The sequence below is a fragment of the Triplophysa rosa genome, linkage group LG6 (assembly GCF_024868665.1).
Source record: "Triplophysa rosa linkage group LG6, Trosa_1v2, whole genome shotgun sequence".
NCBI lineage: Eukaryota > Metazoa > Chordata > Actinopteri > Cypriniformes > Nemacheilidae > Triplophysa > Triplophysa rosa.
In genome coordinates this window covers 20150305-20177111 of record NC_079895.1, presented here as the reverse complement: position 1 = coordinate 20177111, position 26807 = coordinate 20150305, and the positions used below count along the sequence as shown (strand labels likewise).

At 38.1% G+C, this 26807-nt stretch overlaps 1 protein-coding gene across 9 annotated transcripts in view; it reads left to right on the top strand.

Annotated features, from left to right (window-relative positions):
* The window catches only part of mycbp2 (MYC binding protein 2), a 116603-nt gene that overhangs the window by 72898 nt on the left and 16898 nt on the right, over window positions 1–26807 (top strand). For 2 of the 9 annotated variants that reach the window (XM_057336966.1, XM_057336962.1), the window contains 21 exons: window positions 792–932; window positions 8646–8867; window positions 12196–12328; window positions 12438–12563; window positions 14146–14310; window positions 16139–16237; window positions 16651–18276; window positions 18356–18525; window positions 19222–19466; window positions 19758–19925; window positions 20034–20191; window positions 20328–20527; window positions 20842–20991; window positions 21083–21243; window positions 21390–21546; window positions 21631–21855; window positions 21978–22043; window positions 22708–22947; window positions 24080–24169; window positions 24280–24360; window positions 24736–25002. In XM_057336966.1, the coding sequence (XP_057192949.1) occupies window positions 792–932; window positions 8646–8867; window positions 12196–12328; window positions 12438–12563; window positions 14146–14310; window positions 16139–16237; window positions 16651–18276; window positions 18356–18525; window positions 19222–19466; window positions 19758–19925; window positions 20034–20191; window positions 20328–20527; window positions 20842–20991; window positions 21083–21243; window positions 21390–21546; window positions 21631–21855; window positions 21978–22043; window positions 22708–22947; window positions 24080–24169; window positions 24280–24360; window positions 24736–25002 (4890 nt within the window). The remainder of the gene's footprint in view (window positions 1–791; window positions 933–8645; window positions 8868–12195; window positions 12329–12437; window positions 12564–14145; window positions 14311–16138; window positions 16238–16650; window positions 18277–18355; window positions 18526–19221; window positions 19467–19757; window positions 19926–20033; window positions 20192–20327; window positions 20528–20841; window positions 20992–21082; window positions 21244–21389; window positions 21547–21630; window positions 21856–21977; window positions 22044–22707; window positions 22948–24079; window positions 24170–24279; window positions 24361–24735; window positions 25003–26807) is intronic. The other 7 variants (XM_057336963.1, XM_057336959.1, XM_057336967.1 and 4 more) reach the window with 7 other exon arrangements.

Below are 26807 nucleotides of genomic sequence, written 5' to 3'. Positions count from 1 at the left end.
ATCCGTGAGTTTTGATTAAGACCCTGTCGTATATTTCACCAGTCAGGCAGGAATTGTGATATGATGCAGCTTTATGGTTTCCATGTTTCCGGTCTCAGTCTTTCTTTTCTTATTTATGCTCCACTGTCCTGTTTTTAACAGTGTCTATCCCATTGTGTCTGATGAACTTAGGCAAGGCAACCAACCCTGTGACTTCACCTTCAGTGGTACTGCAAGATGGTGACACCCTTGCTACAAAACCTATAATAAGGCATTGTAATAAAGCTCAATAAAACGGAAGGAAGGAGGCGGGAACCGGCGAACATTCAAAACATTTAATCAAAAATAAATACACCAAAAATACAAAAGTAACAAGCCGGCAGCCCCTCGCGGATGACTGCCGGCAACACAAACATAAAAAAAACTTAACTAATGTCCGGGCCCGGTCCTCTCTCGCCGTATGCTCCAGTCTCTCGGCCTTTTATGCTTCCGATCTCCTCCGTGAGAGATACGAGGCCGGTGGCGCCCAGTTGACGCTCATTATCAATCGCATCACCGGGCTCGCTTGCTCCTCCCACGACTCTCGTCACGCCTCCCTCGTCACAGGCATCTTTTTTCTTTCAAATGGTAACATTCATCTGGTTTATTATATCATTTTTGATTGGAGTGGAAACCCCTTTAATGAATAATGTTAACTTGACTGGATGCTTTACTTCCACTTTAAGTGGCCCTGCAGCCTTGGAGGCTCACCTGAGGGGTGTGTTTGCAGTTACAGGAGGGCGTGGCTTCGCTCTGTTGCTTGTTTCCCATAGATCCACAATGATGATGGTGTCTGGCTCAGACTGAATGATGACACGGTAAAGAAGTATGTTCCCAACATGAATGGGTACACTGAAGCCTGGTGCCTCTCTTTTAACCAGCATCTGGGCAGAAGCCTCCTGCTCCCCGTCGATGTAAGTAAAGCCCTTGCCCTTTCTGGATTGGCAGGAATACACTGCTTATTTGGGATGGGAATATGTACGTGCATAACTGTTGACTGCGTAACTTGAGTCTCCTTTTAGGGTGATGAGTCTATGTACTTGAATTTGGCTCTGTATAAAGTGAATCAACAGTATCAAGTGACCCACTTCCAAATGTCTACAAGCATGCGGTGCCAAAAACCTGCAAAGGCCAGCAAAATATGTCTTTGCATGTTGTAGTGCTACTGTGTAGTTTGGTTCGGGCACGATCACCTAGACACAAGGATGTAAAGTGGGTGCATGTCGCTAATCTCTCATCTTATTAACTTCTGGTTGAGAGTCACTAACTCATTCATACTGTTTTGTAGGGCTGCATGATTATTACCAAAATTATGTTGCGTGACATTTAAATCAGTTGTTTTAATTTAAGTGATTAATTTAAGAAACAATTATATTTCAAAATGGCTGTTAATCCAAATCAAGCTAAGAACCATATTTTTGTAGATCTATTCTGTTGTTGTATGCATCAATAAAATGAGTCTGTACTTTAAACGGTTAACAATCAGTTGCCATGCCCAATTTTAAAACCTGTGATTCGTGTGTGAATCTGTGACTGGTTACAATGCTCAACTGCTTTAAAAAAAAGTGACTGATAAAAAACAGACATAAAAAGGATGCTGTAATGTATGGCAAGCCGAATTAGCTTTTAATCATTCTCAGGATATGAATTTTTGATATCAACAATTCAGTTTTTACTAGTAAAAATTATAATTCTTGATATCAAGAATCACGCAATCACTCGCAGAAATGTGTATTCTTGATATCAAAAATTTTATTTCAACTAGTAAAAAACGTAATTCTTGATATTTGTAATTGCATTTTTACTAGTTAAATATCGCAATAGACTGCCAGTCAAATTCAATTTCAGTAATTCAGTAATCAGTAATTAATTTCTTGCATGTTAAAAATCTTATTTCAGATATCAGAAATGCAATTCTTACTATTAAAAACCATAATTTTTTATATCAATAATTGTGTGGGTACTAGTAATAATGTCTATTCTTGATATCAACAATTGAATTACTACATGTTAAAATGCCAATTTCTGATATCAATAATTACATTTTCAATAGTGACAATGTTAATTCTTGATATCAATAATGTGATTGTTACTAGAAAGAAAGCCATTTTAGATATCTTCAATTTCTCTCAGATTAATCTATTTCCTGATATCAGAAATACCAAATGCAACATGTTAAAATTCATTTACAGATATCAAGAATGAGCATTTCAACTAATGAAAATTTAATTCTTGATATCAGGAATTTCCTTTTTTTCTAGTGACAAGTTAATTGTTGACATCAAAAACTATGGTTTTTACTAGTAAGAATTGCATTTCTGATATCTGAAATAAGATTTTTTTACATGTAAGAAATAAATCATTGATATCTGAAATTGAATTTGAATGGCAGTCTATTGTGATATTTAACTAGTAAAAATGCAATTACAGATATCAAGAACTGCGTTTTTTACTTGTTGAAATTCAATTTATGATATCAAGAATACATATTTCTGCGAGTGATTGCGTGATTCTTGATATCAAGAATTCACATTTTTACTAGTGAAAATGTAATTACTGATATCAAAAATGTATATCCTGAGAATGATTAAAAGCTAATTCGGCTTGCCATAGTGATGTACGCTGTCAGATTTAACTGATTGCAGCAAGCTAGTACAGTATAATCAGGTTTGTTATTTATTGGATTCATTGTGAAGCCCTACTGCATAGTAAAACATCATAGTGTATGTGGTGTGAAAAATAGCTGTTTGTCATGGTGGTACAGAAGTATAAAAACTGCATCCTGATAGAAACTCGCAAGGTAAAGCACTAATGAGGACAGATAAACATTTATTTGCTAACATTTGCTCCATGGCACTGAAACCTTTACAATAACACACGAGTCAAAATTTGTTGATCTGTTAAAATGCTTTTTACAAAATTAGCTGACGGGTTTCACAGGATTGAATAAGGTTTTGCCATGAAACAAGCTGTCTGAATTCTGCTCTGTCTAAACATTGGTCCATGACTCTGAGAGCATAAATGGCTATAACAATGTCATCAGGATGCCCAGTGTGAACAGCATGACACACCACTAATCTTTTTTGGAAGATTATGAATCTTCATATTTCTTTGATTTCATTTTTCTGTATTTTCATGTGATTTGTTGTAATTGGAGCATTCTGAATACTAATCTTTAGCAGACTGTTTCATTTCTCTCTTACTGTCTCAAAATTAAGCATACAAACAATGAAGTATACAAACAAAAACAACCTGCCACGATAACATACCCATCTCTTCCAAAAAAAGACAAACCATACCATCTGCGTTTTTGTCTTAAGGTAATTCCCCACGTGTTTTGACTTCCTTGTAATGTATTGCTTAGAATATCTTTAGCACTAGCCAAGGAGTCAGGGATATCAACTTTTTGTCTTGGACGACCTATTCTTGTTTTTCACAGGTGAGTTGTCAGAAGGCGTGATGTGTGTAGCGTGACTGCTGCTTTGTTTTCCACCAGTATTTCTCATTACTTTGAGACTTGAAATTGTGTGCTTACATATTTCAGAGCATCATCAAAGTTGCATGTTTAATTGTTGTAAATCTTGTGAGTGAAACAAAATTTATATTTTATCATCTTTTCCTTATATGCACAGAGAGCACATTTTAAGTGTCTTATAACAACCTAATGATCATCACATTTCATTTGTTAGGTTAACAAAACATAGTCAGGTGCATGAGGATTTTACAGAAAAGCGGGGATGAACATGCATGTTTTTATTTTTCATACAGTCTTTTGTCAATTAACAGTAAACAGCATGCCTTACCTGATATTAGTCAATGTTATTATTTAGCAAACCAAACTGTTATATAGTCAAATTTGCAACCTCTGATGTAGAGTCACAATTAGAATTGTATTATACCATGGGGCTGTTGAATGTTTCAATCTGACAAACGTTCTATGGGTATGCATTAACTTTCAGTAAATGCACATCTATGAAGGTGTTCCAGGTCTGCCGACTGCATTATCACTTCGCCAAGTTTAAATAACAGAAAAGTTATAGTGTAGCCTACAGGCCATCACCGCACATATCACCCTTCTCTTGATCTGACCTTCATAATGTCAAACTTTACTGTCAATGGAAACGCGTGCAGTTTCGTTTCAATAAACAAAGCATTTCAAAAACAATATAGAAATACATAAACTGAAAAAAATAAAATAACTTAATAGAAAAACAAAATGAATTAATAAACACTGATAGGCTATCAGGTTCTGGTTCGTTTTCCTCTTCATGCTGCTTATAACTGATAACAAATAGCCTATATTTTGATAGACCTACTCTTTCAAAAGTTTGCATGATTGCTTTTACTGCTGATGATAGAAACAATACGAGGAATAAATTGTATTATTATCACTGGCTTTTCTGTCACATTACTGCAAACACACAAGTGTGCGTGCAGTGTCTAGCTCTAACTCACACACACACCACGTAGCAGTGGCTCAAGCTCCAGACTCCGTTCGCTCTAACGGACGCTTGAAATGAAATGCGCAAGAAAGTAGTCCAACCATCAAGAGCATTTTAAAGACGATAACATCGTGACAAACGTTGAAATTAAACATTTGTACAATGTTATGTGGTGTGGTAACCGTGGTATAGGCAGAATAAATGACTCCGGTCCGTTCAATTATTGGAAAGTTAAAGCGGCAATGAGTAACTTTTGCTTACTGTTGCCCCACGTGGTTGATAAGCGGAATTGTCTCTATGCAGTGTCGTAAAAACTGTCGCAAAGATTTCCCGCTGGCAGCTCAATACAGTCTCTACGTGAGTTTGTTTACTAAGCCGACGGACCCAGATACGTCGTTCAAACTATGTCCACCGATCAGGTAAAGTAGTCTGTGTTACCATATGTTCTTCGTATATCAGTACAAAGATTTATGTATGTCTCCGTAAATATAAACTGTAATGTCAACAAAGAACGGTAAGTAAGCCTAGTTGTTTTTGCTTGCATAGTTGGTCTCGTGTATGTATCTCGCGTATGTAATTTAGCATTGTTTGCAAAGGGTGTCATTTGTATAATATAATGAAATATTGTCCACAAAATCATGTATCGTGCAACAATGTCCATAGTAGCTTATACAGCATACATTGTCATAAGTTTATAAGGTTGTATCATAGCATAGCATATCACACGGGTTCCAACACTATGGGCTGTACTACAGGGCTATACTACAACCTCAAAGTATACTCGGGGGTAGCAGCTGATTGTTAGAAGTTAGCACAGAGCGTGCTAGCTACATGGGACATTTGTATTTACCTGAAACACAATGCATGGACTTGAATGTGTTTTGTAACCTATAGTACTTTTGTTATTATATTGTAAGTCACTAAACACAATCGCGACCAGGCGTTGTGTTTTGTGTAATATGTTATAACTACAGTCAACTCGGTATGAAAACAGCGCATAGCATGTACATATATATAACTACAACATTAGCCTAATCAACGATTGAACTGTTCAACATTTGCGTGGTTTACTGGTCTGAACAAAATAATATGCTACTTTTTACCACAACACGTTTAGTGTGGTTTTTTAGTCTTTATTTACAAGCATTACACACATTCATGACGAGACACGACAACATGCTAGCTATCGACACCGGCAACCATATATTATCTCTCAGCTACCTTACGCTTATAAAGTGCAAACCGGTGTTGCGCCAATGACACAGACTAATAACAAATACGTTCAAAAGTACAGGACAGTAACAAAAAAGGTACAAATAACACTTACAAATCCAGGAGCAGGACCGCTAGGTCTGCATCCGTTTTGCAACCCGTTGCCTCTTGCTGCTCGCACCACCGAGTGTAAGCCCGTCCGATATTGATTCGTGACCGGCCTCGTGTCCGATCACTCTCTCGCTTTCTTTTCTTTGCTTCCTCTGACAAAACCCTCTTTGTTTTTTTGGCTGGCTCTGCCATGGTGATGTTTTGTACTGTTAGCTCTGCTGTTGGCCAACTTCTCCCAGGCTACGACTAAAACGTGACGTATGCCGTAAAGCAGGGGATAGCGGGGCTTGTACCGGCCCGAACACCAAAGTTACAAGTGCAATTTCAGCCGATAGGAGGCTGCTTAGGTAGTAAGGGCAGTAAAATTCGTCCAGTTAAAAGTTGTCCTACCACTAAAATAATTTTAGAGACATTATTTTAAGGTCAAAAGGTTACTCGTTGCCGCTTTAATGCACACCCGAGGTGAACTGCCCGTCGTCAATTATTCCTTACATATATGATATTATTAGGGTTGATTAGGATTTTTTGCTCAGATCTAATCATTTATTGAAAAAATACATGCACTTCAATGACATAAACATGTTTTAATGTCTGAATTAAAATACATTTTGATAAAGTAAAAAATGTCATGGAGGTGTAACGGTATAGAGATTCTAATAAAGAAAGAGATATCTTAACATGAGTCTTTAAATAGCTATTGTCTATTGAAATTATTTTCAGTTGTGTTTTAAAATATGAATAATAACACCAACCATCATAACCAACTTTGCTGTTTTGTGACAAGAAAACCATGAGCCCTGGATTCCCATAGCTGTGTGTCAATCAGACAGAGGTGGACAGTAACGAAGTAAATTTACCTGAGTACTGTACTTAAGTACACTTTTTGAGTATCTGTACTTTACTTGAGTATTATTTTTTCTGAGTACTTGTACTTTAACTTCACTACATTTGAAAGACAAATATCATACTTTTTACTCCACTACATTTATAAAAAGGTCCAAAAGTAGAAAATGGTTTCTATGCAGCGGGGTTTCCTGTGTGCGCAATTTATCTGGCTTGCGATCTGCCAGGACCTTTTACTGTTGCCAAGTATTTCAGTTTTTCTAAGCTCGCGGTTTTCCGGCAAGCTTTGAATGGCCATTTGGCAGATTTTTTTAACGCAAATCTGGCAACTCTGGGATCTTCCCCGCTAAACTAATGTAAACGTAGGCGCTGCTACACCGTTGATAGCGCTCTAAAAAGGCAAATAGAACAATAAAAGACGAAAAAGGCACATGTTAAAGTGTGGTGTAATCATCTGTGGGTTACGATCAGTCAAAGATCGTAGAAACATTGTCATGAAAATGATCGGCATAACGGCTAAACGGTAAATAAGCATCACATACACCTTGAGCTACACGTGCGTGTTAACTTCTGATCTGCTGCTATATCATTTAAAGCGATTTGGAAAATGAATGATGTTTTTACTGAAGTAACTATAGTTGAAGTATTCCTGTTGAAATAAAAACAATAGAACCCTGCCCAAAATACAACATAAAATGTAATGGATTTAATGGTTATAATGGGAATTGTACTATGGATACTTGTTGTCTACTTGTATGTGATGGATTCTATTGGTGGGATGGTAAATCCTATTGGAATAAAACCCAAAACACACTACAAAGAGGAATTTAATTTAAAAATCTCATTCTAATTAAAAAATTCATTGTTTTTTTTCAGCAGGGATGGTATTTGCATTAAAACCACAGTATCCACAAATTTACCATTTTCTAAATATAGGAACCATACTCCAATTAATAATCTTTAGTAAAACCACAGCAACTAAACATACCATAGTTTCATTATATTCATTATTATACTAGCTATAGTTTATGTTTGTAGTTAAATTATGGTAATAAGTCCAACAAACACATGGCTTCTACACTTTACTATTTACAAGAACCTTACTACTTACTGGTAAATTGCTGCTAAAACTGGTAAAGGGAATATACAAAATAAAAGAACACTGCTCATAAATACATATAGGCCTAGGGGGCTAATGAGGATAATTAGGCTAAATGATCATACAGGATTATATCTAAACTAAACATATGTGTGCTAAACATATAAAGCTCTTAAAGGAGTTCCTCACTGCAAAATTTCCCCCCATTGACTTTCCATAGTAGGAATAAAAATGACTATGGAAAGTCAATGGGGGCAAATTTTGAAGTGAACTACTCCTCTAAAACAACTGATACTGTGAGCTACTCAGTGTGTTCAGTAGGTTGCTTCAGAGGCATAAGGTATACGACAATAAAACAATGCACAGCTGACATAAAGTAAATTTACTTTTAATACTTGAGTACTTTTAAAAGCACGTACTTCTGTACTTTTACTTAAGTAAGAATCTGTCTTTACAACTTTTACTTGTAGTGGAGTAATATTTGACCAGTAGTATCTGTACTTTCACTCAAGTAAGGAAGTTGTGTACTTCGTCCACCTCTGCAATCAGAGAATGTGAACGAAGCAGAGCGGTTTGACGCACCACTCAATATTTTTCTCTATGAACGCGCGCTTCGCTTAGTCGCTCACAAACCAACAAACACTCACGCTAAACCAAATCCTGCTCAGATCCCGCTCAGAGATAAAATTATATTAGATTTTTGCTACTTTATTTTCGTGAACATTTATATTGCTGCCACTGTTGTCCAATAGAACATTGAAAACAAATGCAGAAAAGAAGAAATCTACTAGCATCTCTTTCTCCTCATCTACCATAAAATATGGATGTTTAAATTTCATTTCAATATTTAAATATTGAGAACATGTATTTTTATGTACCTCGTACTTAAAAACGGTAACCTGCGTCCTTTGGTTTTGCAGGAGGGCAGGTCAAGTTTGGATCAATATGGAAACGAAACCAGCGGCCGTCCTTATCAGGAGACCACCGTACGTGGCCTACACACAGGCCTGGGTGGTGGACCAGGTCTTTATAAGGTAGTGAAGACCGGACCTTCGGGTCACAACATCAGAAGCTGCCCAAACCTTAGAGGTATCCCCATTGGAATGTTAGTTCTGGGGAACAAAGTCAAGGCGGTAGGCGAGGTATGGACTCCCAACTGTGTTACTGTAGCTGCCAATAAATGACTGACTAGCCAGATTATTGTTAGTTCTGCAGTTTCTGTAACACAAACTTTTGATCTTTCTTTAAACAAATAGAAAACCTCTTGTGTAACTCCCATTTTATAGCAAAAGCACGCAAAACATCTCTTGTGTGGGTTTGTTGTGGTTCTATATTTTGACCTCAGGAACCAACTAGCACGGCTTCAGCTTTTGCATAGTAATAGTACAGTATAACATGCTCCAGCAGGAAAATCTGTTAATGATATTGTTGTTGATACTAAATGGTATTGGAAATTCATATTTTAGTAAAATTATGACAACATTAAGTTTGTGCAAAAGTGTGAAGTCATCTCTGAATTTTGACTTTGTCAGAATTTAAGTGGCTGCTCTTTTTTATTCATTTTGAAACTTGAATTGATTTATCAACAGGATGTTACATTTGTATGGAGGACTAAACCTGCAAAAATTATAAATAAATAAATGTATAAATAATAAATATATAAACGAATAAATGTAATAATATGAAAATAAATAAAGGAATGAATGGTTTGATAAAACAAAATAATTCGTTTTAGCTATTATTGATCTTAGCTTTAACTTTTCTTTTCATTTTTTAAATTGATTTATTATTTTTTGTGTCCATTTTTTAATTATTTTTAATTATTATTATTTTTTATTTTTAGATTATTTTATTTATCATTTCCTTTTATTTTTACATTTATTTATTTATACGTTTATTTATTTTTATATTTATTTATTATCGCATGTATTTATTTCCACTTTTATTTATTTATTCTTGAATTTATTCTTACTTTTCTGTGTCTTGTATGATAATTAGATGGGTTGGTCTTGCCTACTATTGGTTCAGCGTAGATTGAAGCGTTTGATCGATTACTCTTGTCTTGTTTTGGACTAACGTCACGTCACTCACTGATCGTTTGCTTCGTGTATAACGTTAACTATGGCGGGCACACAATTAGCTAGAGTTACAGCATTTAGCCAATGAAGTCGATAACCATGCATCAAATGACTATGTGTCATTCAGATTAGATGCACTTATTGATGATTTATTACAGATTGACGGCGAGATAAATGACAAAGTTCTCCCACGGTTGTTAGCCTTTTTGCAGCACATTCAAAGTCTGTGCGAGTCAGAGGGTGCTATGGTGGTGTTACAGTTCAACTGGTGAAAATCATAAAGCACAAAATGTAATAAGGTTTAACTACACAGATGAGCTTGTAAACCGAAGTCGCAAGCTAACGCTTTGTCAAAGTGATAGTTATAAGCAGCCTTTCGGTTAGAAAAAGCGTAAAGATTTAATGTAACATGATGTAACATAATGTAAATGAATTGAGACATAGTGAACTTAAGTCACAAGTTAACACGGTAGTAATGAGCATCGTTCTTTCACTACAGGGGCCATCAAATGGAAACCGTTCCTCTAAAAAGACGTGGTTACTAAACGGTACTCGTAAACTACATTCCATAAGAGATAAATAACACAGAGGTCACAAGTTAAAACGGGCATATTCCCTTGATTCATCCAGCTGCATATTGTTGTGTGACATCTTGATATTATTGCAAAGATCCGCAGCACCTAGCATTGCGAAATATCTTAGTGTGATTGTTACCGTAGTGAGACGCTGCCTCGCTTTATTGCATGGGTACGAATCCCGTGTCAAATCGCTTTATTTATTTTTTCACCTCGCTTCAGCCGTTACGGGCGATCATACCAATAATTTGCAATCTTAACAAGAATGTCAAAATCATGTAACAAGAAAGTCTGTGTTTATTAGACATCTTAATATCAAGTCGTCTTGTGCTTTCAGAATCGACGAATCTGCTGAGGTCGTTCATGCACCTCTTTGGCAGAGGACCTGTAACCGGAACTTGGTCACCACCTTAGCACCCCCTGACTCGCACAGATTTTGAAGAACTTTGTCATTTATCTCGCCGTCAATCTGTAATAAATCATCAATAAGCGCACCTAATCTGAATTGACACACAGTCATTTGATGCATGGTTATCGACTTCATTGGCTAAATGCTGTAACTCTCTAGCTAATTGTGCGCCCGCCATAGTTACTTAACGTTATACACGAAGCAAACGATCAGTGAGTGACGTGACGTTAGTCCAAAACAAGACAAGAGTAATCGATCAAACGCTTCAATCTACGCTGAACCAATAGTAGGCAAGACCAACCCATCTAATTATCATACAAGACACAGAAAAGTAAGAATAAATTCAAGAATAAATAAATAAAAGTGGAAATAAATACATGCGATAATAAATAAATATAAAAATAAATAAACGTATAAATAAATAAATGTAAAAATAAAAGGAAATGATAAATAAAATAATCTAAAAATAAATAAAAAAATAATTAAAAATGGACACAAAAAATAATAAATCAATTTAAAAAATGAAAAGAAAAGTTAAAGCTAAGATCAATAATAGCTAAAACGAATTATTTTGTTTTATCAAACCATTCATTCCTGTATTTATTTTCATATTATTACATTTATTCGTTTATATATTTATTTATTTATACATTCATTTATTTATAATTTTTGCATGTTTAGTCCTCCATACATTTGAATGACAGAAGATGAATTTAGAAAATGTATTGTGAAACTGAGGAATTTCATTAGTCAAATGGACGTTTTGTAATACATAAATATTTACACACATCATTTATTTATAAAACCTTGGGATTAAGTAGGGAATTGTGGGAAGCTGATTGGTCCATAAATGCGTTTTTTTATTTATTGTAAATCTATATTCATTAAATAATATTGAATAATATAATGTAAATATAATAATTGTAGTTTGCACTTCAGATGCCAAGTATTCAAACATAAAAAATGTAGCAGTAACTGAATTCCAATAGTTTTTTTTAAATGCATCCTGTTCATAACATCAGTTCAAATTCAGTCCTGAATGGCATAAAATCCTGGTAAGCACTCTTTCTTTTATGCCATTTGAAATGTCATTATGTTTGATTGGGATAGCACTGGACTTGGCTTTTTTGTTCTCTCGGCAGAGGGTGTGGTGTGTCATGCTGTCCTCAAATGCTCTCTAAATCTGAATCGACCAATTTACACAAATTCTGCTATGCTGCTCAAAAATACTCCCTTAACAATGAAGTTGATTTCAAAATGGTGTCTTTCTTTAGGTTGCAGTTCATAAAGCCTGAGAAATAAATGGTATTATTAGATAGTTTACAACTATCTAAAGACGCTTTATTTTAGACCCGCTACTGTTTTGTTAACTAATCAGTCTAATATAATAAAGTTGTGTCTGTATCAGGTGATTAACCCAGAGGGCACATGGGTTCAGCTGGATAAGAACAGTGTGGTGGAGTTCTGTGAGAGTGATGAAGGTGAGGCCTGGTCTCTAGCCCGAGACAGAGGAGGGAATCAGTATCTGCTGCATGAGGAAGGTAACACACATGCTTCTTCTTTTCTGGTCTTTGTTGACGAATTAAAGAGAAATTTTAGTCGAATTTAGTGGTTGGTCGTTTTAAGGCTATTTTTAATTTTCTGGACTAGAGCAAGTGATTTTGGAGCATGGAGCCCAGACCCCACCTCCCAGCCCTTTCTCAGTCCAGGCATTTAATAGGGGCATGGGCAGCTCAGGAGCTCAGGGCTTCGACTATGGCATCTCCAACAACAAAGGTGAGAGTTAAATCCAGAAGAGAAAATCAGATTCATTAGTAAAAATCTATTTTAACATTGTTTCCTGATGCCTCAGTCCATCTATGGTAGAATACGCACACAGACAAGATTTTACTCTTGTTTTTAGTCTGCTTTTCACATTTAGGAACTGATTTATTGTATGTCATATTTTTGTTTCCTTGTCATGTAAAACTTCAATTAAATTAAAAGTAAGCTTATATTGTATTCTACCAAAGTCAACAATTAACAATGACGTTAAGGCCCGGTTTCACAGACACGGTTTAGTTTACGCCAGGACTATGCCTTAGTTAGATTAAGATATTTATGTCGCTTTTATAAAAATACCTTAGAAGAATACATTACTGGTGTGCAACTTGACACAAAACAATGGCACTGATATATTTTAAGATATTTCTGGGCAAGTTATATTCAGTTAAGACAGGTCACACATTCATTTTAGTCTGGGACTAGTCTTAAACCTTGTCTGTGAAACCGGACCTAAAACAGTTACCACAGTTCAGCTGTGTAACTATGCTTAAACAATCATAATCTCCAAAACTAACTAAGAAGTTTCATTGTATTGTATTAACTGCAATATTCAGTTCAAAATTGTTGTTTGTGAGTGAAATGTCAAGTAGGCCTCATGGAAGTTCATTGACCAAAAAGCCAAATGGAGTTTTATTAATTTGAAGTGTTTGTTTAATATTAATTTCAGAGTATGATATCTTCAGTATTATTATATGATGTACATGTAACAGGCACCAAATGTGTACTAAGAAAACACAACCAGCTCAGTAATATCAGTGTAGTTATTTTCTGCATGCTGTAATCTTTGTGTCTTGGCTATTGTCTGCTCAGTGTGAAGGTGTTGTTGTGTGCATGGGCAAGACTCTGTGTGCTGCGACTGGGTCTTACCCATTTATACTCCACTAGCTCCCATCATACTGTCCCCATACATCGCTGCTTAATGGTGGTACCCATAGTCTGTTTCTGAGCTGCACCACGTCTGATGGGTCCTTCATCTTAGATTCTCGATGCACCTAAATAAACCCCTGATGAACAATTAAAAGTTAAAACTGCGTTACTTAAATCTTAATGTCAACATGCTTACAAAATTCACCTTATATCTTTCTAATAATACATGGACTGATTTGTCAGTGCACATTCTTCTAAAGAAAAGATTTCACGATCCAATCAGTTTCTACTCACATAAAGTCCTTACTACTTTTTTCTTGTTAAACTTTCCAACCCAAAAATCATATTATAAAACGTTCTGGATTATTCTTCCGTCATAATTTCCTTAAATTACACTTTAGATGGGATAAAATGAAAGTATTGGTCTGCCAATGCTTTCTCTCTAATCTTGTAGGTGTTTCAGGTATAAGGTTTTATTAATACCTGACCTACAACTTTTCCCAGCCCATTCCTTAGTCCCCTCATGTGGTTCAGCTGACCCACTCACAACACCCCACATCTCCCAGTGAGTATGCCTGTGTGGGGCGTTAAACTGACTAGCGTTTTTGTATGGCTCCTTTTGAGGATCATATAAGCTACAGCACTCCCATTGTCTTCCGCATTGCAGGTGACCGGCTGAGTGCCATACTGAATTCCATTCAGAATGGGCCTTTCCTCCCAACTCCTTCCATGTTTGAGCAAGCTGCCAAACCTCCCTCTTCCCCTGTCCACAGCCCATTTGTGTTTGGACAATCCCTTCCCCAGCAGCCTCAACCGCATCCACAGCTTCCGAGTAAGTCTGTCCATCTGTTAGTTAGTGGCGGTGCTTGCTTACACAGGTGCTGCTTGTTCTTGTCGCTTTTTTTTTAGCATGTGAGGTTGCGTTGAGTTTCGTTTTAGGCGTTTTGCCCCTGCTTTTCTGCCATCGTACACCCGCTTGCTTGTTGTGTTGGTGATTATTTTCTTTCGTGTTGTAATTTTAATTTTAGTAGTGTAGTAGCATTTAAGTTCCTCCACTGTAACTACTAACAGTATGTGTTGTGTGTCAGATCAGTTTCGGCTTTTTGCTACATGTACACTGTTTAATTTGATCATTCATTGGCTTTATTTCCTAAACTTTTCATGAAGTCCAGGAATGTGTCCAAGCAAACAAGCTCTTTAGTTTTTGCATTGTTACTCCCAATTCAATTAAAAGCACTCTTATGTATGCAAAAGAAAAGTTTAAGGTGCAGGTATCTCAATATTTTCCACAGCCAAAATACTCTAGATTTACATTCCAGATTCATTAAAATATTCCTGCTTCAGCCATTCTGGTCAGACTCTTGCTACAGTACCCTTTTGCACTGGTTAATGCCCTGGTTTACTTTACTCTTTTCACTACCAATCTGTCTCCCTTACAGACTCTGTCCCTCTACTTGTTGCTTTTTCTTTATTCATTTTTCTATCTCTAGATGACTCTCCATTTTCACCCTGGTATATCAGGGGATCCCATCGCAAGCGTTAAATGGTGAACATGCTTTCACCAAGGACATTGTGGTTAATTCCAGAACAACATTTTTATCAGAATGTTGGGTTTGGCTTAGGGTCAGTGTTCTGTTCTTCTCAACGTATTATTTTCCAAATCTGTATACATTTCTTTGTTCTGATGAACACAGAAGAAGACATTTTGAAGAATGTAAGACAGCAAACAGTTCTGGGGCACTTTTGACTACCATTGCATTTTTCCTACTATGATAGTCAATGGGGGTGAAATCTGTCTGGTTATAAGCATTCTTCCAAATATCTTTCTCTGTGTTCATTAGAACAAAAAAAATGTATACAGATTTGGAACAACTCGAATGTGAGTAAATTATGACAGAATTTTTATTTTTGGGTGAAGCATCCCTTTAATAGGGGTTGTTAATGGACGTCACACAGCATTGAATGTTGTGCCATCTTTGGAGGATGGCTGCTAGTGCATTCAATGCAGTGTTTTGTTTTTCTTGTTTGATTAGAATATATAACTATGGTAGGTGGGTCTTGCTGTGTTAAAAACTGCAATAGCATTATGCAGAGTCGTTCAGGAAAAGCCCCCTGATTCTTTCACTTTCGATTTTTCCATATATCAAACAAAACAAGTAACAGTACATATCAAAACAATAATAGCAGTGGAGTATTATCCTCCCAAGATGGTGACGCCACTGCAACATAGGGCGTGACATCAGCTTCACATTCTCTATACAGGTGTCAGTGGGATCCAAAACGTTTTAGGTAACAGTAGTCAGGTAATCTCGGTAATAGGTAGTCTCCAAAGGTAGCCACATCTCATTTGTGGTGTAAACACTAACAAGGCAGTACATTAAGTGTCTTATGTAGTTAGAAAATCAGACAGCATTTATTTCACAAGTGGTGATGTGAGACATTTGAGACATGCACCAGCATTAAACTGCGATGTGTCTCAACTGACTATTTGTGACCAGACGGATGTTTATATGGGGTGAGAACAGGGCCAGAGTCTTTCTTGGTTATTCCTATCTTTTCCACTTTCCCTCATTCATTGGCTCTTTATCTTTCATTCTCTGACTGAATTCCTCTGTTCAGGCTTTGTTGTTTACTTTCCTTGCCACTCTTTTCCGCTGTAGATGCTTCATCACGCAGCCTTGCTTCACGTGAGCGTGTGCACAAAAGCAGTGTGACCGGGGCTGGCACCGCTCTCTCATCTCTTGTTCTCAGACAAAAGGGTGGGTAATGCATGTCTTGTCCTGGGAGCACCTTGGAGATTCACTACAGGGATGGGTTTCTTGTCATCCTCTCTTCCACCTTCCATTTGTTTACCCTCTTAGGCCTAAATGGAGTATGTAGTGCTTTGGAATATATATGGGTACAAGCCCTGACAAAATATTTGATATGATACATATATGAAGTGCATAAATTAATACTTTTAATGAGCACATTGAGTTGTGCTTGGATTTTACTGGATTCTTCTTGATGCAACATTTTACATGTACTGTTTTGGTTTTTATTACCTCAGTTCATTTGTATGTTTTTTTGTGACTTTTTTTGTCGTCTCAGAAGTTTTCATATGACAAGTTAAGGTGCATTGCTGAACAACTGGGTTGTGCATTGTTAACTGTTCATTTGTTAAAATACGCAGGTGACAGGGAAAATGTGCCCAGTCGGTCCATGTCTCCAGCCAGCAAGCATCGTCAGGAGAGTCGTTCTTCCAGACCAGACAGTCACTCAGGCCGAACCACTTTAGTTGACCAGATGAAAAGCAAGAACAATGACAGTCTGTCTGCCAGCGAAGCCTTCATTCTAAAATCAGACACAGGCAAACTGCGTTCTGATTCTCATAGCCGCTCTCATTCCCCTAACCACAACACCCTGCAAGCTCTGAAAGCCGATGGCCGAACCTCAGGCCTAAGGGCTGAGTCTCCGAACCCTGGGTCCCGTTCTTCCTCACCCAAACAAAAGACTTATTCCTCAGGCAGATCCAGCCCTTCCAGTACCAATTCCCCACGCTCCTCTTCTCCTCATGATAAAAACCTTCCTTCTAAAGTTAGTCCTTCTTCTAAAGCTCACCTGGACCCACCTCGTGAGAGATCCAAATCAGACTCCTATACGCTGGATCCTGACACTCTTAGAAAAAAGAAGGTACCTCTCATGGAACCTCTGAGGGGAAGATCTACTTCACCCAAGCCAAAACCACCAGCCAAAGAGGGCAAAGGAGGAAGCAGTAATGCAGAAAACCGAGCCCCATCTCCCCATGTAGTGCAGGAAAACCTCCACAGTGAGGTGGTGGAAGTGTGCAGGTCCAGCACATTGTTGTCTAGCGAAGAAGCCAATGATGAGAACGCAGAGCAGCATAGTGCCGAAGAGGGCTCCTCCAAGGTGCACTTTAGTATTGGAAAAGCCCCGGTCAAGGAGGAGCTTGAAAGTCGTTCTTCACCCAAAGTCAGCCGTAAGACCTCCAGCAGGCATGTGAGACCCAAAAAAGACAAATCAGGGCCACTCTTTAAGAGTGAGAATGTACGCCCCACAGAACCAGCAAAGCAGGCCATGTCACCATCGGTTGCCGAATGTGCTCGTGCTGTTTTTGCTGCCTTCTTGTGGCATGAGGGTATAGTCCATGATGCCATGGCGTGCTCATCCTTCCTCAAGTTCAACCCTGAGCTGACCAAGGAGCACGCACCTATTCGCAATTCTCTCAGCTGCCAGCAGGGCTTTGACGAGAAGGAGAGCAAACTAAAGAACCGCCATTCACTGGAGATCTCCTCTGCTCTCAACATGTTCAACATATCACCCCATGGCCCAGACATCTCCAAGATGGGAAGCATCAACAAGAACAAGGTTCTGTCCATGCTAAAAGTGCCACCCTTGCCTGAGAAGTGTGAGGATGGAAAAAGTGAGGCGGTCGCCTATGAGATGACAAGTCACTCCTCCATGAGGTCTAAGTCTATCTTGCCTCTCACCCTCCAGCACCTAGTAGCCTTCTGGGAGGACATATCTATGGCAACCATAAAAGCAGCTACACAGAACATGATCTTTCCCAGTCCTGGTTCCAGCGCTATTCTAAAAAAGAAGGAGAACGAAAAGGATAGCAAGAAGGCAAAGAAGGAGAAGAAGAAAAAGGAGAAAGCCGAGGTGCGTCCCAGGGGTAACCTCTTTGGGGAGATGGCACAGTTAGCTATGGGAGGCCCAGAGAAGGATACCATCTGTGAGCTGTGTGGAGAATCTCACCCATATCCTGTTACTTATCACATGAGGCAGGCCCACCCAGGTACAGTTCTATCCATGCCTATTCTTTATCATTCTTTCATCAGCTGTCATTCTTCAGTTGTTTTATTGTTTTCTTTCAGGCTGTGGCCGGTATGCTGGTGGTCAGGGCTATAACAGTATTGGCCACTTCTGTGGAGGCTGGGCTGGTAACTGTGGAGATGGTGGAATTGGAGGAAGCACCTGGTATCTGGTGTGTGATCGTTGTAGAGAGAAATACCTCAGAGAGAAACAAACAGCTGCTAGGGAAAAGGTATACCTTCACAACCACTGCACATCCATGTTTGGAGATGCATATTATTAGTATTGCACACTTGAAACTTTACAAAGTCATAAGGGGTACATTTGAAAATGTGAAGTTGACGCTTTCAAAACTTTTTCGGCCTAAATTTAACAAGAATGCCTAGAACTGCTGACATGGTATGTTTGTATTAATTATTCATAAACATAATACAAGTTTTAATTAATTTTAACATTTGCAACCATGATATTTGTGTAACTGTTCAGTCAGTAAATTCACTCTTGCCACATACTATTTTAACGAAAATATTAGGGAAAAGTGAGAGAACATATCTTCTAGTCTTTCATCCATTCTAAAGGAAATGATATCACACTATGCAAATTATGTGAGACTAGGACAAACCATTCCTTTTTGAGAGCAAATGGGTTTTCATATATGTAGTAGGCCTGTCTATTGGCAAAGGCCTCATGATATGATAGATATCACGGTACATGGGTCACGGTGCAATATAGATGTTTCAGCAGCAACAACATAAAGACCTGTTGAGTAAGAAAATAGGGGTTTATTGGGAAAAGATAATTTTGTCCTAAAAAAGCATTGGTGCTTTATATTGATGACAATATATATCCCACTGACGTGAGATTTACATCCAATTGTAGTATGACCCTTACACTTTACACTGGCTAAACCATGTGGTTCTTGGATCAGGTTAAGCAGTCAAGGAAGAAACCTCTTCAAGTAAAAACCCCACGGGCTCTTCCCACAATGGTGGCCCACCAGGTGATTCGTGCCAATGCGCTGTTCCTGCTGTCCCTGAGCAGTGCTGCTGAGCCGAGCCTGCTTTGCCATCACCCACCCAAACCTTTCCACACACATCTGCCCAGTCTGAAGGAGGGAGTGTCTGAGGAATTACCAAACAAGATGGGCTGTCTCTATCTGCAGACCCTAGCTCGGTAAATACCTTGTGTTCACCTGTATCTATCCACAAAGAAGATTTATAAAACTAAAATTGTGTGCCACTCTGCAACAAACAACTGAACTAATGGTCTCAGCAACAAATAAATGTAATAATGATTTTGCTCTTAAGATTATTATAATGTTTTTTATATTGGGTGCATCATGTACTTTATAATATTTGTAGCCTGTCCCTTGGTCAGAAAAGGCTGAAAACTTTTATTCATTATTGATATCAGTCATTCTCAAGAGTATCTCGTAAGGTTTTGTTTGATGTCATTTTCTTGCAGCCAGCACACAGAGAACTTCGGAGCCTACCAAGAAGACAACCTGTTTCAGGATGAAATGCGTTATTTGCGTTCTACATCAGTTCCTGCTCCCTACATCTCAGTCACTCCAGATGCCTGCCCCAGTGTTTTTGAAGAGCCAGGAAGTAACATGAAGTCCATGCCCCCAAGGTACTGTAACAAGATCATATAGTGCTGTTGCCTAGCTTCTAGGAACGTTTGCATTTTATTGCTGCTTATTATCTCTGTTAGAGTTTTTTGCGGCTTGTGTTTCTTTAGTTTGGAGACAAGCCCAATCACAGACAGTGACACAGCCAAGAGGACAGTATTCCAGCGCTCGTATTCTGTGGTGGCCTCTGAATATGACAAGCAGCACTCAGCCTCTCCAGCACGAGTAAAGGCAGTGCCCAGGCGCAGGGTACACAGTGGGGATGCAGGTACTGTCTTGTAACCTAATTGATATGCATGGTCCAATTCCAATGTTTGATCCAATGCTGTTGTAACAAGAAATTCTGTTAAAATAAATGTGTGCATGTTTTCTGTATGTGACTTAATTTCTGATGGTCTCTACAGAAGTTGGGTCTTCTCTACTCCGTCACCCATCTCCAGAGTTGTCTCGACTGATCTCGGCCCATGGCTCTCTCAGCAAGGGCGAGAGAAATTTCCAGTGGCCTGTGTTAGCATTTGTGATCCAGCATCATGATCTGGAGGGACTAGAAGTGGCCATGAAACACGCGCTTCGCAAATCAGCCTGCAGGGTGTTTGCCATGGAGGTCAGTGATGGTTTTTCAGAAGTCTTTGAAGACATCCCTCTTCCCTTTAATTTTTGTTTCAAATTTGAAAGATATAGGTAAACGTTGCAATTTATAGATAATGTTTATCATGTGCAGTTATGGACAAGTATCTAGAAATATCAGGGACATTTTGTTTTGGGAAAAATCAGTAATGTATTAGAAATATAGTAATTTGCCAGTTTTGCTCTGAGTGAGTGCAATTTTAAAAATCTAAAAACATTTAGAAATAAATGACTGCCAAAATAAAACAAAACATACTGGAACTAACAAACCTTCAATTCCTTTCTTTTCAGGCATTTAACTGGCTGCTTTGTAATGTGACTCAGACCACCTCCCTGCATGATATCCTATGGCACTTTGTGGCCTCTCTGACCCCATCTCCCTTTGACACAGAAGAAGAGGAGGATGAGGAGAGCAAAGGAAACAAGGAGAACCTTGAGCAGGTGTCAAAACAATGCTGCATAGTTTGTCCACATGTCCCTGTTATAAATAAAGGCTAGATCTTTCTAACACCAGAGATTTTCTCTCTTATAGGAGAAGGATTTAGGTGTCTGTGAGCACCCACTCTCTGACATACTTATCGCTGGAGAAGCGGCTCACCCGCTGCCCCACACTTTTCATCGTCTGCTCCAGACCATCTCTGATCTTATGATGTCCCTGCCTAGTGGAAGCTCCCTCCAGCAAATGGCCCTGAGGTATTTTCATCCTACTGACAGAGCTTTATCAGAATAATTTTTTTTTTGACTGGGGGCTGATATTTGGGGGTGCTCGGCTACTCTGAACACCTTAACACCCGTCACGTTTGCATCTTACGTTTAAGTTTGTTTTGCTTTGTCAATAGATGTTGGAGTCTTAAATTCAAGCAGTCAGATCATCAGTTCCTGCACCAGAGTAATGTGTTTCACCACATCAACAACATCTTGTCCAAATCTGACGATGGCGACAGCGAGGAGAGTTTTAACATTAGTGTGCAGTCTGGATATGAAGCGATCAGTCATGTGGGAATATTTCCTTCTTTGTTGTCTAACAGCATACACCTGCTTTCTTGTTGCACACATTAACATGTTTCATGTCTGTCGCAGGAACTTTGTGTGGTGACCTGTCTGAAAGACCTGACTAGTGTGATGGACATTAAAACCTCTAGCAGACCGGCCATGATTGGCAGCCTGACTGACGGCTCCACTGAGACATTCTGGGAGTCTGGGGATGAAGATAAGAACAAAACAAAGAGCATTACTATTAGCTGTGTTGAAGGGATCAATGCTTCCTATGTCTCTGTACATGTGGACAACTCCCGTGACATTGGAGTGAGTTGTACTTCATGATCCATTGCTATGCATTCATTGAAATTCATTGAAATAATTCTTTCATTTTATATGACTGTGTCTGTGAGCAGCCAGTGATGTATATAACTGTTCTTTGTGAACAGAATAAAGTAACATCAATGGCGTTCCTCTGTGGGAAGGCTGTGGAAGATCTCTGCAGGGTCAAACAGGTGGGAATTATGTTACACTACAACACATTGTCCTTCACTTTGGCAGCCTGGGTTCTACAATTTTGATCAGGGTCTGTGGTTAATAGTTATTATTGACTGATAAACACGAGCCACCACAGAAGTTAAGAATGATTGAAAGAACAAAAATCATGAAAGAGTCATGGCTGATCTGTTTGAGTAAATAAATATAAGCCATACTACCTCCAAGATAAGCCAAACTGCACCCCAAATTTAAGATAAAGCTTACAGGTGCAGCTTCGGCAGGGTAAAGGTTGAGCTTGAAAACATGTTGGTAATAGCCTATAGAATTTCAGTTTTTCAATTGGTTAAAATGATTACATTTGACATAAGACAACACATTAAAAGGTAATTCTCTAGAAATGAATTCTTGAGGTAAATATTAACCCTTGATGGAAGTTTTATTTACCCTTTTTGTCCAAATAACTAAATAGCATTTAGCAAATCCAAATCTCTACCGAGTTGCTTAACATGTAGCATTTATCAGAAATTCGTATTACAACAGATTCTGGGATCATCTTTTAAAACAGGCCTTTACAGCTTTGTGTTACTAAAATCAATTGTTATAAAGAGTTGGGTACACACAGTATCCCATGAAGCAACTTGAGTACGTGGAGTCATTTTAATGGAGTTTTTGTTGTGTCAGATTGACTTGGACTCCAGACACATGGGCTGGGTCACCAGTGAGCTTCCTGGAGGGGACCACCATGTAATCAAGATTGAGTTTAAGGGGCCTGAAAACACGCTTAGGGTACGACAGGTCAAAGTACTTGGCTGGAAGGAGGGCGAGAGCATCAAGATTGCTGGGCTGATATCAGCCAGTGTAGCCCAGCAGAAGAACTGTGAGGCTGAGACGCTTCGTGTGTTTCGCCTTATTACATCACAGGTGAGTCTGAAATCATATCATAGTGTTTTTAGACAATGTTTTTTCAACGTTTTTGCATATCGTCGCTGTCGGGCGGAAACCTCGTATGTCCAAATTTTGTCAATTTCATATTTTTTCACAAATCGATGCTATTGGTCAGTCCCCATGTGGGTCTGTTATTTTTACAAATTATTAACCAATCTAAAGTGTTGAAAATAGCTTGAGAGCAAATCTCTTAACTCCATTAGACACTTCAACTGTCTGAGAAGTCTCGTAACTCCACCTCTTCTTCACTCCGCGGGAGCTTCTCGGCATTATGTCTCCTGATTGAAAGTTTTTTAGACAATAACGAGTGAAAATAGTTAGGTTAGATACATTTGAGTAGATCTGTTTTGTTAAAAATCGATAGCTGTAATGCTTCGGTGCAGAAGGAAACCCGTGAGCCACGAAGGTAAGTTTGCGAGCAGATTCGGCTAATTTCCGCCTATTAGACAGCCTAGTCAGCTCATCGTTTTTTGTATTACTTCACTTATAGTTCTTAAACCTTTAAAATAGAGTTTAGGAAGATGTATGTAACCACAGTCGTTAGCTTTGGTTAACGATTGAAGCCTTTTCTCTTGTCAAGAGGCTCAACGCGACCGCCGACTTTATTTGCGTGCAGATTAATTTCCGCCTATATTAGACAGCCTGTTTAATGTTTTATTTTGGTATTGCATCACTCATAGCTCTAACGTTTAAAATAGAGTTTAGGAAGATGTATGTAACCACAATCATTAGCTTTGATTAGCTCTTAAAGCCTCGTCTCTTGTCAAAAGGCTCAACGCGACTGCAGACTTTGATGAACACTGCTGGCAGCAGCGACGTCTGTGTCCGTACCATTCTTATCAATGACAGCTTAATCTCGTATCTCCCTTCTCCCAAGTTATAAACCTTGTATCTCCGATTAAACATGGTTTTGGGGAAATGTTGTGTTAATGTTGGTACACAACAGTATATGATAGCAATATAAGGTATAATACCAACTTTAACGATACAATATTTAATAACTCAAAAAATATGCAGTTTTTTTAACTTCCTGAAAAATAATGGTTTTGGAGATACGAGGATTCCGCCCGACAGCGACGATATATGCAATATGGCATTTCTTTTGTAGGTATTTGGCAAACTGATTTGTGGTGATGCAGAACCAACACCAGAACAAGAAGAGAAGAACCTGCTGTCATCACCTGAGGGCGAAGACAAGGTGAGTACTACCATGTCTTATGTTTGGTGGCTTCCTACGTCCAGTTTTCTATCGGGTGCTTTTGCGTGGCATGAAGTTATCAAACAGTTTTGGAAATGTTCTGTCTTTAGGCCCCATCTGATGCAGACTTAAAGGAGCACATGGTTGGCATTATTTTCAGCAGGAGCAAGCTGACTAACCTTCAGAAACAGGTAACACCAATTGAACTACTCTGTGCACTCTTCGTCTCTGTTCCAAAACTTAATGAAGGGTCTATGCAGGCAGGCAGCATTGTAATGTGTCATGAATGTGCGATGCAAAGACTTGATACAAGCCTGAGAAGATTGGTAAATTACAAATGAACATTTTTTCCCAATGTTTGTGTGCTTTTATATTTTTCTTACATAGAGCAACATGCTAGCAACAACTATTGAAATCACTGTATATGTAAAATCAGGGCCATAACAAAAAATTACAGGGTAAACCTAAACCATTTCCCAAGGCTCTATTTGATTCTGTTTGAGTTCTTTAAAAAAAGTTTATCTATAAACATGAGCTAATTCACACCTTATTGACTGCATCCAAAGGTATGTGCCCATATCGTCCAAGCCATTCGAATGGAGGCCACACGTGTACGTGAGGAATGGGAGCATGCCATCTCCAGCAAGGAGAATGCAAACTCGCAGCCAAGTGATGATGATGCCTCGTCGGATGCGTACTGTTTTGAGCTGCTGTCTATGGTCCTGGCCTTGAGCGGATCTAACGTTGGCAGGCAGTATCTGGCTCAGCAGCTTACCCTCCTGCAGGACCTTTTCTCCCTGCTTCACACTGCTTCACCACGTGTCCAGAGACAGGTTTGTGTCTTTGGTGTCCCGTTCATCAATCCTTTTAAATATTCATACATGTTCATCAGTATGACTGATTCGCAAATCACTTTACAGCGATAACTGAATGCAGGTTCTTTAAAAAAAACATCCTTTTGAGTTCACAAACCTGTTTGATCAGTTGTCTTATTAGCAGTGTTGGGTGTAACTAGTTACTAAGTAATGAGTTACTGTAATTTAATTACATTTCCCTTGAAAAAGTAAAGGAAGACATTACTCTAATTTTTTCTGTAATTTAATTACAGTTACTTTGTGTAATATACTGTATGTGTGTGCAATAGTGGAATTGACATCGAAATTCAAAGTCTACCTTTAAAATCTGTGCTTTAATGTATAATTCTCACATTTGTAATACTTTGGTCAGTTAATAATACTACTTTATGTAGTTTTATATTATTTATTTGAATGAATATGAGCCATTTCATGGCAATCCTTGAATCACTTAACTAGGGATGTAACGATTCACTCAGCTCACGATGCGATGCGAGTCACAATTCTGATCTCACGATGCGATTTATTCACGATTTACTGACGATTTATTTTTACAAAATGTGTTGAAACAAATTAGAAATGAACAACTTCCCTTGCATTATTTCTTAAATGCTTCACGTTTCTTTGTATAATAAAATAATGTTTTATTTGAAATAACAAAACTAAACTGCAATTTTATAACAAATTAATAATAGAAAAGGTCTCTTTAATATAAACAAACTAATACTGTCTGAGCTTTTTTTGGATTTTTTTGCATTTAAGAAATATCAGCATGTCCACGTTTAGATTTGCAGTGAAAATAGCGGCCCCTGCTATTAAAAAAATGTATTGCGATTCAGTTCACACCTCAACCGATTTGAATCGTCACTCATTATAACCGATTTTCAACCGGCTCAGGGTGAATCGTTACATCCCTACACTTAACTAATCAAGGTTGATGTAGGATATAGAAAGTAATTAGTAATAAGTAATTAAGTACTTTTTGGAGAGAGTAATTTGTACTGTAATCTAACTACACTATTGAATATGTAATTAGTAACTAGTAATTAATTACTTTTTCCAAGTAACTTGCCCAACACTGCTTATTAGTAGCCTAATAAAAAAGTTATATTCTACATGGAGCGGGTCACCTCACGGGGGCTGACTTGTTGCGGTCACATGTTTAGCCAAATACTACTTGGCTTATCCCTAGTAACCTCTGTTGCTAGACAGTTTTGTTCATAGAATAAATCAATTATAAATATTCAATTATTTTGTTTTGTTTCATACATTTTGTATATATTCTATTGTCTCACTTTAAATTACACTATTTGTATACAGTACATCATCATCATCATTATACAGTTAGGGCCATAAATATTTGGACAGAGGCACATTTTTTGTTATTTTAGCTGTGTATCAATATGTTTTCGAGTTACAGTTTTATAATAGATATTGTCTTAAAGTGCACACTCTCAGCTTTATTTAGAGTGTATTCACATCCAGATTAGCTGAAGGATTTAGGAATTACAGCTCTTTAATATGAAGCGCCCCCCTTTTTCAAGGGACCAAAAGTAATTAGACAGTTGAATAAAAAGCTGTTTTATTCACATGTATGGGCTTTTCCTTAAATAATTTTGTCATAAATGAAGCATGTTAAAGGTCTGGAGTTGATTCTACATGTGGTGTTTGCATTTGGAAGCTGTTGCTGTGAACCCACATCATGGGGTTCAGGGAGATCCCCATGCAAGTGAAACAGACCATAGTTAGATTTTAAAAACACTACACATCCGTCAGAAAGATGC